This window comes from Botryllus schlosseri, chromosome 9, assembly GCF_051294905.1.
Source record: "Botryllus schlosseri isolate E-star chromosome 9, Bs_hap1, whole genome shotgun sequence".
NCBI classification, from domain to species: Eukaryota; Metazoa; Chordata; class Ascidiacea; order Stolidobranchia; family Styelidae; genus Botryllus; species Botryllus schlosseri.
In genome coordinates, this window is record NC_137244.1 from 11,702,298 (window position 1) to 11,715,658 (window position 13,361).

The following is a 13,361-nucleotide window of genomic DNA, read 5'->3' on the forward strand; positions in this document are numbered from 1 at the left end:
GTGACCTTGGATATCTAAAAACTATGGCAGGTTTTTTGCAATAAATTCAACAAATATTAAATACAAATTATCAGATAGCTCTGGCACCGTGTCAACCCAAAATTATACCCTTTATGGTCCACACTTTAATAACCCTAGAATTTGCGTTACAGTAACTTGCAAATGTGAGTCCATAATGATGGTATTTACTAATATCCTCGTGCCTCGCGCTAATCGAACAGGTATTACAAAAATATGATGATTGTTTAGCGAAAGAAAGCAGAAAGTCAATTTAACGTCATTTTTCCAGCCTGACGCAGGCTCAGACGGGTTGATATACTGTAAGTCTGCCACTACACCAGCTTCCAAACCAGACTTTTAATTACGTAATAATCATAGCGCGAAAATAATAATTCACTACGCACTGTAAGAATTACGATTAGTGGTGCGTCGTAAGTTAAACAAGTTTTTACAACTGTGTCGCTACTACAAAAGTTAGTTACACTACCCTTTAATTTCTAATTAGCTTTATTTGATTTATTCCACGTCAGAAAAATTCACAGTTATTCACGATTTTCATTCGCACCGCCTTCGTCATTCGCACTGCACTTCCGTAATGTTCAACAGGGAACAATGGACATGATGATATGCGAGGAATCTTGAACGAGATTATTCGGTAGTCGGGCAGGCATATCAAAGAATTGGTTGATAACAGCTAATTTCGCAATAGCAATATCACGGTAGCAGACCCCATCGTGACAAGTACACGACAGGATTATTCGGCGGCAGAACATTATCGAGATCTGAGGTTTCGGCCAACATGCAGTGGTTATTGTAGTCCGCCAGTCTCTCAAGACAAGGACCTCTTTCGCGCGCCGCACGTAGACCTAGACTCCTTGATAGGTCCTAGTGTCGACTAATCAAGCACCCCACAAGTCGAGCGCTTTCCCCCCAAAACCATCCACAACTGCCTTGGACTTGACCGAGGTACGCGGCACAAATCTTTTTCTAGATTTTCACTAAGCTCATCTCCACACGATTATATGAAGTTATAAAGTTATATGAAAATAAAGGTAATTCATATTCTTCAACATGAAACTATGCCGACCGGGAAAACGGAGTCACCAAACCATTCAGAGAACAAGCTTCAGGTCGACGACACATCAGCCATGAGAAATCAACTAGTTATCCAGCTCCCCCGAAAATATTGTAGTATTGAAAAGCACCGAACGCCCGAGAAATTGCTGCCTTGTTTAAAAAGACCCATGATCGATCTAGGCGTGAACCATCGATATCTATAAGTCTGAATGGATCGCTTAATAGCCAGTATACCCATACGATTGTAGTTCGTACTCACATATTGAAAAATTACCGATCACCAAATCATGCTGCTCTTAGCGGTCATCCCTTTCACACTGAAAGAATAACCGAATCCCAATACAGCACTACCTCCATTGCGAAATCGCAGGAAAGCGCGGAGCTATTGTCAATTCAGTTTACAGAATACCGACCGATTACCATTTGTGCGATCTAATTAGATCGCAGGTCTCATTCTTCTCTTCATGCATACGCTCCCAACGCCACCGAAAAGATGCGAGAATGATACGCGGTTGCTCGACCAAGTCCTGATTGAGTAGCGAAATAAACAGCCGCGCAGTCGCAGCGAGGTCTGCTTCGACAACGTTAGTTTTGTCGTGAGATACGGTGATTATGTAACCTGATAATATCAGGTTTCGTTACTTACGTAAGTAGGGTTGCCACAAAACAGAATACCATGACTGCAATATTGGAGTCCACCCAGTCCTCTGGCGCAAAACAAATTTGCCGCTTGGGATCAACGCACTACATCCGAGTCGCAAGTCATGAAAATTATCATCGAAGTGAGCCGAGTCGATAAATATTTTTAGCTTGATTGAATGTTCGGGCGCATATATGCTCGGCCGCGTCAAACGCCATTTCAAACTACTTAGGCAATATGAGTCAATAATTCAATGTAAGCTAGTTGTGTTTTTTTTTCACCGAAATGATGGATTACGACTACAAGCAGAGAGAATTGATGTTTGAACGTGACGGAAAAATTTGACACCATAACTCCGTTAAAATGATCCACATAGGATCAACTTGTAAGAAAAAGTCTTTAATCATCAACCACTCAGCGGAATGGTCATTGTATTTCGCCGTTTGGTGTACTATGTGCAATATTCAAATTCTGAGCAGTTCTTGATTAGACTCACACGAGAGTCTTCCGAAACGGTGTGTAAAGTATCTCGGAAAAATATGTGGGTATTCCAAAACCAACGCCTGTCATTGATGCTCGTAAATCTTGTAGTCCATGAAAGATCTAGACGTGGGTTACGCGAATACACGGAGTATGCATGTTTGTAATGCTATTATAATGACAGATTATCATAACAGCAGTTGAAGGTCCGCTTGAACTACTTAGCATGCGACGTCACTACTGATGGGAATGACCGAATCGGAACGGTAACTGGAATTCAGAAAGTAAAGGAGTAGAAAAGAAGACACGGTCACTGTTCAGTGCGCCTGACTGAGAGGCTCAAAATGCATACGAAGTAGACTACTTGATGACACGCAAATTTGACTCTCGGACCATTTCCTATTCTACATACGTCCAGTCAGTGGTGGCTTTTGGGGTGGGCGAGGTGGGCGGTCGCCGGGGGCCGCCCTGGTCGAAGGGCCCCCCTATTTGGATGATGCGCTTTTTTCAAGGATAATAACGAATAAACATGGAAATCCATGTACCAAGCAAGAATATGATTCCGTACAGATGTGTCAATCATCATCAAATCTGTGCATTTGTTAGAACCCCCCCCCCCCCCTCCCCGTTCGTAGGGCCACCACTGCGTCCAGTCTTAGTCCAAATCATTTGAAAACGTGCCTCGGATTACGTACATTTGAAATCGGTCCGAAGCCAATCAAGAGGAATAATACTAAAACAGATACTCTGCATTCTTAAATTGGGTAGTGAAGTGGTTTCGATTGACAGCCCACGATATCCATGTTAACTGAATTACCCGAGGTGACCGCAGGCCTCCGGCCGTCCCGCAAGACTTACAGTGTGGGCGCATGCAAGTATTAGATATACATGACCATAAGTGAACCGCACGAGTTCATTCGCGACACCGTTAAAGAGCACTTGAACTACTGCAATTCCAATCGGTTTGGAGTCCTAGTCGAGTCAGTTGTGATCAGGGATATCTAGAACTAGATATCCCTGGTTGTGATTCGCTTTTCCCATCCCTATATGACACACTGCTTGTGCGAGGAATCGAAAAATTTACTGCCACAATCCTGAGACAATTCACCGTATGGAAATGTTGAAGCTTTCGAGCCCATAATGGTAGAAATTGCCTGGCTGAATTCGGGACATGACATTTTTCTTCTGGGTCCATAGTAATGCATTATAGCGTAGCGCAGGGGTGGGTAAACTACGGGACGGAAAACCGTGTTGTGCGGCCCATAGAAAATATAATGTGTGCTGAAATATAATAATTGCAGCGACTTGACTGAATTTATTTTTAGCATATATCACCATGACAAGGATAAGTTATAATCTTACTATTATGTTTATCCTATTGCTGGCGCAATAGCCTGATTTCAAGGCCCACGCATTTTCAAAGGTTTGAATTGCTGAACATCACAGAAAGACAAAATGACATAATTAGGATCACGAGTAGGCCTATGCCCTTGAGGTAAACGTAAAGTACAATCACCAAATCTATGAACAGATCATTCCTCCCAGATTCAAGTTTACATCCTCTTCTAAGAATCGGCGCAACCGACTTCACAAACCTAATTTTGACAAATTGGTTACTGAAGATGACCTGGTTAAAACAACTTGTCTCCACGATTCTGAGGCGGGTACGTTATTATCAAGTCAATGCTTAGTTTGTTTAAAATATATACATACATATTTTCTTCATATTTCCTAGGTCACTATATCATTAAATATAAAGATGGTGTTTTAGCTAATAATCTCAATTTAGTATAGTGTGGCCCGCGAACGGATTTAGATGTTGAATGCAGCCCGCGAGCTAAAAAGTCTGCCCACCCCTGGCGTAGAGTCATCGCGAAATCAGGTTCTAATAGTAGGTTCCAAGGCACGATATGTCGGCTCGTGCCGAATCCACTACCGAATACTGATGCACCGAATACCTGCCGAAAGCCGCGATCTCAAATTGCCGGATTCGTGAGAGTGCGGATATAATGTCCTAACCTCGCACTGAATTTTGGCGAAATTTCGGCTCTTTCATGCATCTTCATGTAAGGTGCGCTACAGCTTCGGTATCCTAACTCTGACATAAGCTGGCCGACTCCGTATACAAAGCAGAATGCGGCAACGAGGTCTAGTTCATCGTTTAAACGCACAAAGATATCAAGACCGCCGTGTAGATAACTTTGTGTACGGAATGCGCAAGAAGCGCTTTTCGGCCGCAAGCGGGTTATTGAGCAGATTGAGCTCCTGCATCGCGAAACGTATTTGCGAAATTGTACGCAACAAAATGATGAGAGCTTCGCGTACTTGCGAAACAAGTGTTTAATCTTCTTCGCAGAGTTCATGATACGGTGACCATGACTGCGTAAACCTATTATTCCTCGTTCTCTGGAGTGGCACTCTACAAGCCGATTCGCGAATACGGATATGCGCCGTAAATTGGTAGCCGAATTTATCAGATCGGTTGTTGAGCATGCATGTATGTAGGAGTAAACCCTTCCCACGACAGATGATAAGGATGAGCATCGTAAAAACTAGAATGCGCACACCCTGAAGGTTGAATGATGTGATCGACTATTTAGCCCGCATCAGGCAACAGCCAGCATTAGATGATGCAGGGATAAACTAGAGTCGTGTCAACCAAATTAATTGATTAGCTTCCTCCTTCCATACAAAGATCGTAATAGCCTCAATACTTCAAAGAATCTAGTTACGAATAAACCACTATAGTTCGATGTAATTGAGTGTGCTCCGCCGATGGATATTACTGATTCATGAGGTTACTGCTATTGCAGCAACTGGGTAGGGTATAATCACAATTAATCAACACGCGTTTTGCGCATTATGGGCATTTCAATTATGCAGCTTTGAATGCTTCACTTGCCTCCGGATGAAGATCTTTCACGTCACGAATCATTGGAGCCAATAGAATTGGTAGCTTCAATGGTAGTCCATGGACAATGCACATGGGACACAATAGCATGAGGGTTAAAGTGAGGGTCAGTTTGGGGGTTAAGAGTCATATTCTCCAGCGTTTTACGCTTAGCTGTCAGTTTTTATTGTGTAATATGCTGAAACGTCGGGCAATCTTCTCAATCAAGTTGATAACACGATCCTACTTGGGTAAAAAATCGATGTGAGAAAATGAGAACAATCAGCGTCGGACGAAACCTACTCGGGTCATGTGACTCAACTGGACAGTGGGCATTCATGGTCTTCGTTCACAATATATATATTAGAGCCCGACCGATTATCGGTTCGCCGATAATATCAAGTCAATGTCACACTTCGAAAGAATTATCGGTATCGGTCATTGGAAGTGACGTCACAACATGGTGGTAGGAATTCAGAAAACTATAATCCTTGACCGCTAGACTGGGAATATTGCTGTAATTCAGCCTTTCTAATTTCTTTCATGTTAGAGTATGACGATGGATGTAAAGCTGTTGAAATAATTGCTCTGAAGTTTTGAAAATGGCCTTTTGAGGTAGATTCTACCTTATTGAAATATCGGCTGAAGATATCGGTGTTATCAGTGAAGGTGTTCGATATCGGTTTTATCGGGATCGACCCAAAAATCCAATATCGGTCGGGCTCTAATCAAAACTACTATACATTGATTCGGAAGTGTGTTTCAGTAAAGATGCTCTAATTGTTCATATCTTAATAAAGGAACAAGTACAACCAACAACCTTTAGGTCAATTTTGGAAAAGAATGTGGGATCAATTATACCAGCAAAATCATATAATTACCGTGGTGCGTGGCATGCATTATATTTTCTGAAGAAGGACAGAACAACTGTCGATTCCGTGTCACTTTTAAAACAGGAGCAGGCGCTCATTGTGAATACTGGTATTTTGATTTTATTTTACTATAGGTTACGGAAATTAGGAAGTTGTGATTATTACTCTATCCGGTACAATTCAACCAAGCTGTCTAGCTGTGTAAGGTTGATAGCACATTGCAATCAAACGGCCATTGTCGAAGGTTGGAGCTGTCAAACAGTGATTCAATCTATTTCATTGCTGATAAAACCAGCAACATTGGCCAAACACCGCACGCGTATCATTTTTCTCTAACGCCAATTAAGATGTGACTGTGATGTCTGCCAACATTCTATTTGATTGCAAAGCGTTCACATTTTTAACCAACGTTGTCACGAAAGATTTCGCTGAAACATTGGATAGCTGGCAAAGCGCATCTGGTTTTTAGCGATTAGCGAGCTTTGATAGACACAGCAGTCGCGTTTCGAATCTCATGGACAAGTTCCATTCAACAGGGAACCAAGGTTAGAAACGAAGCTGATTGCAAGCAAATGCAAAACAAATGCAATAGTGCATCAAATTCAGAGTAGCATCTACTAAAACATTGCTACCAGAATAATGACGGACATATAACGAATTGACGATAAAAGTGACTAAACGGCGTTCATTGCTCCTATCCTCATCAAGTCATGATCTCAACAATAGCAAAGTCATGATCGCAAAAAAAGCAATGACAGTACAAACAGTTATAATATTTGATACCAGAGTGGGCACGTGTGGCTGCTGGCATCAAATTCAATAACCGCACGATAGTGCATGGGCTTCGCTTCTTTTTCTCTAAACTCAAAGTTTACGCCTAAGCACCACAACCAACATTACCAGTCAAGAGGTCTTCGGGCTGAAGATCGAGTGACCTGTTCCACCGCAACAGACACTACTCACTGGAACATTGGTCTTCTCACTGGATTCGGCCCAGAGCCAAGCAGGGGCAGTCTCCCAAAATTTCGACGATGTCGCATTTGCCCGGCTCGATCGATATCGTGTTGTTGCTGCAAAAAACCAAAGTCGTTCGAATCATGATTGCCACGACCTTCATTGTTACGAGCAGGGTGGGGTTCGTGTTGTTGATTGATTTGGGACTGGCCAGCCTCCTTCTCGGCCATCTCAAGCAATTGCTGCTCCCTCTCCCACTGAAGCAGTGATGCCTTCAAGTTTGGGTTGTTTTCGAAAGTGTCAAGCACCGAATGCAGATTGCCCGATTCCATCGCTTCGTAAATCTTTTCTTCCACTTGCCGTCTGGTTTCGGCAATGATAGGCTCCACGGCTTTGCGCATCGCGGAAATATCCTCCACCACACCACCACCCGATTGACCCTCCAATTTTAAATGTTTGCTACCATCATGGAACGCATTATTGTCGTAACACGGCCTATCGCGTTTACGATTCGGCTGAATAGCTTGGTGCGGATTCTGAGACACGGGAGGGAAACCAAACGGAGGCGGCTGCACATCTCGTAGCAACTTTTGAATGTTGTTGCGGATATCATCTAATTTCTTCCGTAAATCGTCATGTTCGGCAGTGAGCATACCCGTCGGTCCAAATGTACTGATGTCTCTTGTATTCATTCTTAACATATCAATGACGCCACGCTCCTCTTTTTTCAAGAATAGTATCCCTGGATGTTGGATACCCTGAATAGGCACATTTGGCACATGCCGTTCGTCGTTCACAACCAGGCCATCGCCTCTGTTCATGACTGGAATGTCATTCAACGGTCGCATCGTAGGATTTCGACCTATCGATTCCGCTTCATCCATGATGTTCTCAGCCAAGGCCACATCTTCATGCAACGACGGATGCATCTTACCGATCCTTTCAAACTTGGAAAAATCGACGCTAATTTCCGATTCGTCATGATAAGGTTTGACTCGACACAGGCGTAACCCTACTCCCCTGGCGTGGTCTTCCTTCACAACGCGCGTGGAGACATGCGCAAGGAATTTATCTGCTTCCGCGGGTACCATCATGCCTTTAAAGCTCGGGTAGCCGGTGACGCGGATGTACGCATTGATGAAATGGACACGCGTAAATCTTAGTCTATGCTTGCGAGATGTGAGATGCTTGATCATACCTTCCATCTCGCATTTGTAATCGCATAGTTCGCAGAAGTATACCTGATGACCGTTTCCCAATTTTCTGTATTCGACAATGTACTGTAAACCAACGACACTTGCAGTTTCTGACAGTAATTCCACGTATGGCTGTATTTCAGCAACACTAGGGGCGTTTCCCATCGGTCTGAATTTGTTGACAATGGCGGACTTTTTGTTCGACTCAAGTCCAGAATTGCGAGCTTGATTTGCTTTTGCTTTCTTGGGTGCAGACGGGATTTGCTTCGGTGGCTTTTTAATAACAGGAATCGGAGCATGTTTATGTTCTGCTGGTTTGGACTCGGAATTTGCAGATTTTTCTTTGTCTTTTGGCTCATCACGGTCAGTTATATTAGATTTATGCTTTTTGCCGGAAAAGTGTTCCTTCAGCGATACAGCTGACGAGCACTGCACATTGCACACGTAACAAGTCAATTCCTCTTTAGGGACACGTTCTTCTCCATTATTTCCGGTAATATTACGGTTTGAAGCAACTTTAGGACGAGGACCCCTGATCGCAGCAAAGGGTCGATTGCCAGGGCCAGGCGGGCGCATCCGTGTTGCGCCCATGAAAGAGTGGTTTTGCGGTACGCCTGGAGCAGGATGACGTCCTCGAAATCTAGGCAACCAAGAACTTTCTGCCCTATGCCTATGCATTTCTCTCTGTCGCTAAATCTGTTAACTATCTAAACTAAGACGGCTATGAGTACTTCTGCAAAAATCTATGAGAAGAAAAATAATTATGATCAGCATTAGCCCAAAACGAAGACAAGCATACAATATGGTGAGTTAAACAAAGACGTTCATGACATAGGCTATCTTGGGTTAACATATTAGTACCTAACATCAGGTACGGCACCATCCACAGATACAACTAATAAACAAATGAAACATTCAAAAACAAGTTCTCTTCACTTACGACCACATATATACATACAGTGTACAGCACGGAATACGTGGAGCGGACAATAGGGTGTGATTAAAACATGGGAGTCGTTTGATACCAGACAGTTGATAGAAATTGTGCGAAATGCTCTTGTTTGCATGGAATCACATTTTAAACCAATATTGCTTTCCCCATTATACTATGTAACAGATAAAGCAAAATTAGTTGGGCTAGCATATTACATTCTTCGTCATGTCCGTGCCTCCTAAAGAGTTGCCATAACTTCACATCACAAAATGGCCCAGATAACACACTCTACAAACACGGTGATACCACACATGTCGATATAAATTTCAGTTACCGTACTGAGAATTAGGCTATCTACATGAAAAACATATGAACGATTCTTAACCTAAAAGCAGCAATCTGTAAATCAGGGCGGCGGATGACAAAAAATGCTTAAAAAATAGCAATTCAGCTACTTTAATACGACTCTGGTTTAGCCTCGAAAATTCATTATAACCGAAGTTTTAGTACCAGAGGATATTGCATACTAGTACCAAAGCATCAGAAAATATGAAGGAGGAATCCATCGCAAACTTTCAAATTACACATCTGTCAATATCGCTCGGAAAGCTGCCATGCCAATATCGGCAATTCTCACGGACAGCACATTCACGCATTGTAATATAGGCGTGCCATCGCACAATATATCCACGCCTAATTCAGGATGGGATAACAGTTTACATATTTGCAACATGGGAATGGCAGCAGCGTAACACGCGGCTTGAAGTTTATCCTAATAATCGTTCGATAGCTGCATCGACATTACCATTCGTCGCGATCAACGCTTGTAAATTAGCTTCCCGATTAGGGAAACCCATTTGCGCTAGTTGTTCGAGTTGAATTCGAAAACGTTCTTCCGGAGGTTGACTAGAGGCTGGAGACATACCGCCGGTGGTACCTAGAGTTCTCATCATCTGAGAAAGCATGGCCGGATCGAGGCCAGAAAATGGTGATGGCGTCGGGGCTGTCCCAGTAGCAGGTGTCGTGCTAGTGGTTGTCGACGGAGGGGTGCCTGTAAGTCTGCTCATGCCCGTTATGCCCGGAAAGAGTCCAGGTGCCTCACGCGACAACGTCGTCATTCCTTGTTGGATTTGCGTCATGGCTTCTACCACCCTAGGGTTGGACATGGCCGCCTGAAATTCCGGATTCTGCATCTGCTGCAGCATGGTCGGCATCATCTGCCGCAACTGCGGATTGTTGCTGAGCAACGGGTTGTTCTGCATCATCTGATTGGTCAGTTCCGGGTTCGAGGACAGCGTGTTCATCATGTTCTGCATGTACGGCGAGCTCATCATGTTGCGCATCGTGTCTGGATTGCTCATCATCTGCTGCATCATGCCTTGCATCGCTGGGTTGCCCAGCAAGTCAGATATTCCTGCGGACGGTGTCGTAGAACCAGTAGTTGTAGTACTAGCCGACGTTGTACCAGTTTGAGCCGATGTTGACCCACCGCCCCACGGATTAGGCAACGGGTCTGTAACTTCGACACCGCGCTGAGGGTTATTAGAGCCATTGCTCCCATCTGCAGCCAGGCTTGCGAACGGGTTAGACCCAAACTGCTCTTGTGCCGCGTTCATCATAGGCTCTTGGACATCAGTATAGAGACGCCTTAATGCATTGTACCCTCCCGGGATGCTCTCCAGGTTACTCAAGGCCCGGTCTTGATTTCTCATCATCTCCTGCAGCATGGCCGGGTTCCGAGTGTATTCCATGGCTTGCCTCATCAGCTCGGGATTGCTGAGCATGTGAGATATCTCCGGGTTGCGGTCCATGAGCTCTCGCATCCGTGGATTGTTCATCATCATCTGCTGCATAATGTCTGGATTCGACATCATGTTTTGGACCATGGGATTGTCCATGATCTGCTGCATGAGCTGCGGATTGCGACGCAACTCGTCTTGCATCTGTCTTTCCATTTCCTGCATGCTGCCACCGCCGAGACCGGCTCCCAGACCTAATCCGAAAGGCATGGAGCTCGGCGCCGATGCTGGGGTTTGGCTTTGCGTTTGGGTCGGGGCCGTAGTCGGCGGTGTGGGAGTCGTATTCGAATCGCTGCTTGATGGTTTTGGTAGGGCTTTAATTACAAGATGCACGGTCACGCCTTCCTTAATTTTGTGAGTCTCTACGCTCTCAGGGTCTTTGAGAATTTTCCCCGCGAATATCAGAAGCAGTTTGTCAGCGGTGGAGGAAAATTTTTCGGCTACCTTGTCTCGTAAGTCTTTAACCGTCGCTTTTTCGCTAATCTCCACCTCTTTCTTGTCGTTTGGGGTCTTGACGTTAATTTTCATCATACTCGGTTCGTCGGCCATTATTGAGAAATAGGGGGAAACTTCTGCTAGCTCCAATACAAGCTAAATGACTCTCCAAAAATTGTCAGAATGAATTATTCTTCTTCTGAATAGAGTATACTTAATCTCGGGTAAAGCGCCCCCTTTTCAAAATACAATTATTCAAAGAGTTTGCACTGCTTTTTTACGTCCAACTTAGTGCTTGATTTAAGATCTATGTTCTTGATTTGCTAGGCCATCTATACTGAAAGGTTTTTTCCTCAATGCTGCATGTATCTTAATTTTACACATAATTGTAATCTGAGAGTTGGTGAGTTTGCTCGGACTCGTAAAAAATTAGAGGGAATATTGTCTCTGATGGCAGCATAAGTGCAAACATTCAACAATTCAAGGTACTCGTGTGCGCAGGTCATGGTCTGGATATATTAAAAATTATATTGTAGACCAGTGGTTCACAAACTGGGGTCTGTGTTCCTAATGGGGTCCGCAAGACAAATTTTAGGACCGCGAACCACATTCCAAGAAAAACAAATTTTTGAAAGATCTATAAAATTTCAGGCAACTGATTTTTAATCCAAACTCGATAGTGGCCTGCCATTATATCACTAATGAACAGAAAGTGGAGAATTTTGATGCAGCTAATTATTCAATTTTAAATTTGATTTTCGCTATGTAGCCTACGGTATTTATTGATTTTATTGTTGGTATACCCACTCCCGAACAAAATACGCATAATTTTACAGAAATGAGTCAACATCTGTATCCGCAATTATGATAACATCGTTTGAGGCACTCTAGAGCGCAACTTGCAGGTGCAGCATTGGCTATTTGGCGCTGATCTTTCCGGGCCACGACATACCAAGATATATGATGGTTTGCCAACATGTGAAGTGCGCTGATAAAAGATCACTGGCGATAAAGTCGTGGCACAAAATTATCACCGCAAGTTGGCCAGAACTTACGATATGGATATGTTCAAGCACCGAATAGTCTAAAGCCCCGCAGAGTGCAAATACGAACCCTAGTGGGAATTAATGCTCCCCGTGTTGAAATGCAAATTGAATAGGAATTTTTCCTTCACACAACAATTACATAACTGCATACTGATTTTCATAACATTGGTTAGCATTCGTTAATCGCTTTATAGCGTTTGCAAATCGAATGCATAAAGGATAGTGATGAACTACCCGTAGGTGTACGAGGGGTCTTAAGGATATGTCCCCCAGAGTCAGATGTAGAATTTTAAAAATGGTTCTATACCACTGGTTCTTAAATTCAGGCTTTTGGCACGAATATCTTCTGAAATATTACCCCACGGCCTATTGAATGAATGAATGGTATATCAGCAAATATCCGGGAAAGTATTCTTGAGTTGAAACTTGATTGCGGCTTACATGATTGGTGATGGCAATGAATAATATTGAGTAGTTTCGATACAGCAATTGCAGAACTTCAATGGCAAGCCATTATATTTTTATAAGCATTAGCAGAAGTGGCAAATTTTTTTTTCTCTAAGGAAAGGACGTAGTTTATTTTTGTCCTGATGTTGTTGCGGCATATACAGCGACTCATGATACACATACACATAATCTGTGCATATGCATAGCATGAGTGCTTTAATTGATGTGCATATGCCGCTGGACAAGGAAGGTGCAGATATAGCGTTTTACGGCTTTTTAAGTCATCCACCACCGCTCCATGCTATCTCAGTAATTCATGAGCACCAAGCAGGGAAGTCATGGATACCAGTGTTACTAATCAGGTCTGACCCGGCCGGGAATCGAACCCACGACCTACCGATCAAGAAGCCGGACGCTTCACCATTACGCTATCTTGTCAGTCATTCATTTCAAATTCATTTCTAATCTTTCCCAAACAAATGCAATATCCAGCCATACCAAAGTGACCGAGCAATATTTCTACTCAAAAATCATGTGAATAACACAATGTACGTGGTATTTTTGCCTAGGCACTACCATATATAGGCCTCT

At 43.4% G+C, this 13,361-nt stretch overlaps 3 protein-coding genes across 3 annotated transcripts in view; 1 reads left to right on the forward strand and 2 right to left on the reverse strand.

The window, feature by feature from the left end:
- Positions 1-13,361, forward strand: part of LOC145446561 (CDP-diacylglycerol--inositol 3-phosphatidyltransferase-like) — a 125,387-nt gene that overhangs the window by 73,359 nt on the left and 38,667 nt on the right. The window lies entirely within an intron of this gene.
- Positions 6,316-8,787, reverse strand: LOC145446529 (uncharacterized). The gene has a single exon (XM_080324865.1). It carries the CDS (start codon positions 8,785-8,787, stop codon positions 6,919-6,921), a length of 1,869 nt encoding a protein of 622 aa, XP_080180991.1. The 3' UTR covers positions 6,316-6,918.
- On the reverse strand, positions 8,852-11,846 carry LOC145446537 (ubiquilin-1-like). The gene has a single exon (XM_080324873.1). The coding sequence runs from the start codon at positions 11,389-11,391 to the stop codon at positions 9,811-9,813; it is 1,581 nt and encodes a 526-aa protein (XP_080180999.1). The 5' UTR covers positions 11,392-11,846; the 3' UTR covers positions 8,852-9,810.

Bases quoted from the DNA above. Each gene is read 5' to 3' on its own strand.
- LOC145446529 (XM_080324865.1), bottom strand. From the start codon at position 8,787: ATGCATAGGCATAGGGCAGAAAGTTCTTGGTTGCCTAGATTTCGAGGA.
- LOC145446537 (XM_080324873.1), bottom strand. From the start codon at position 11,391: ATGGCCGACGAACCGAGTATGATGAAAATTAACGTCAAGACCCCAAAC.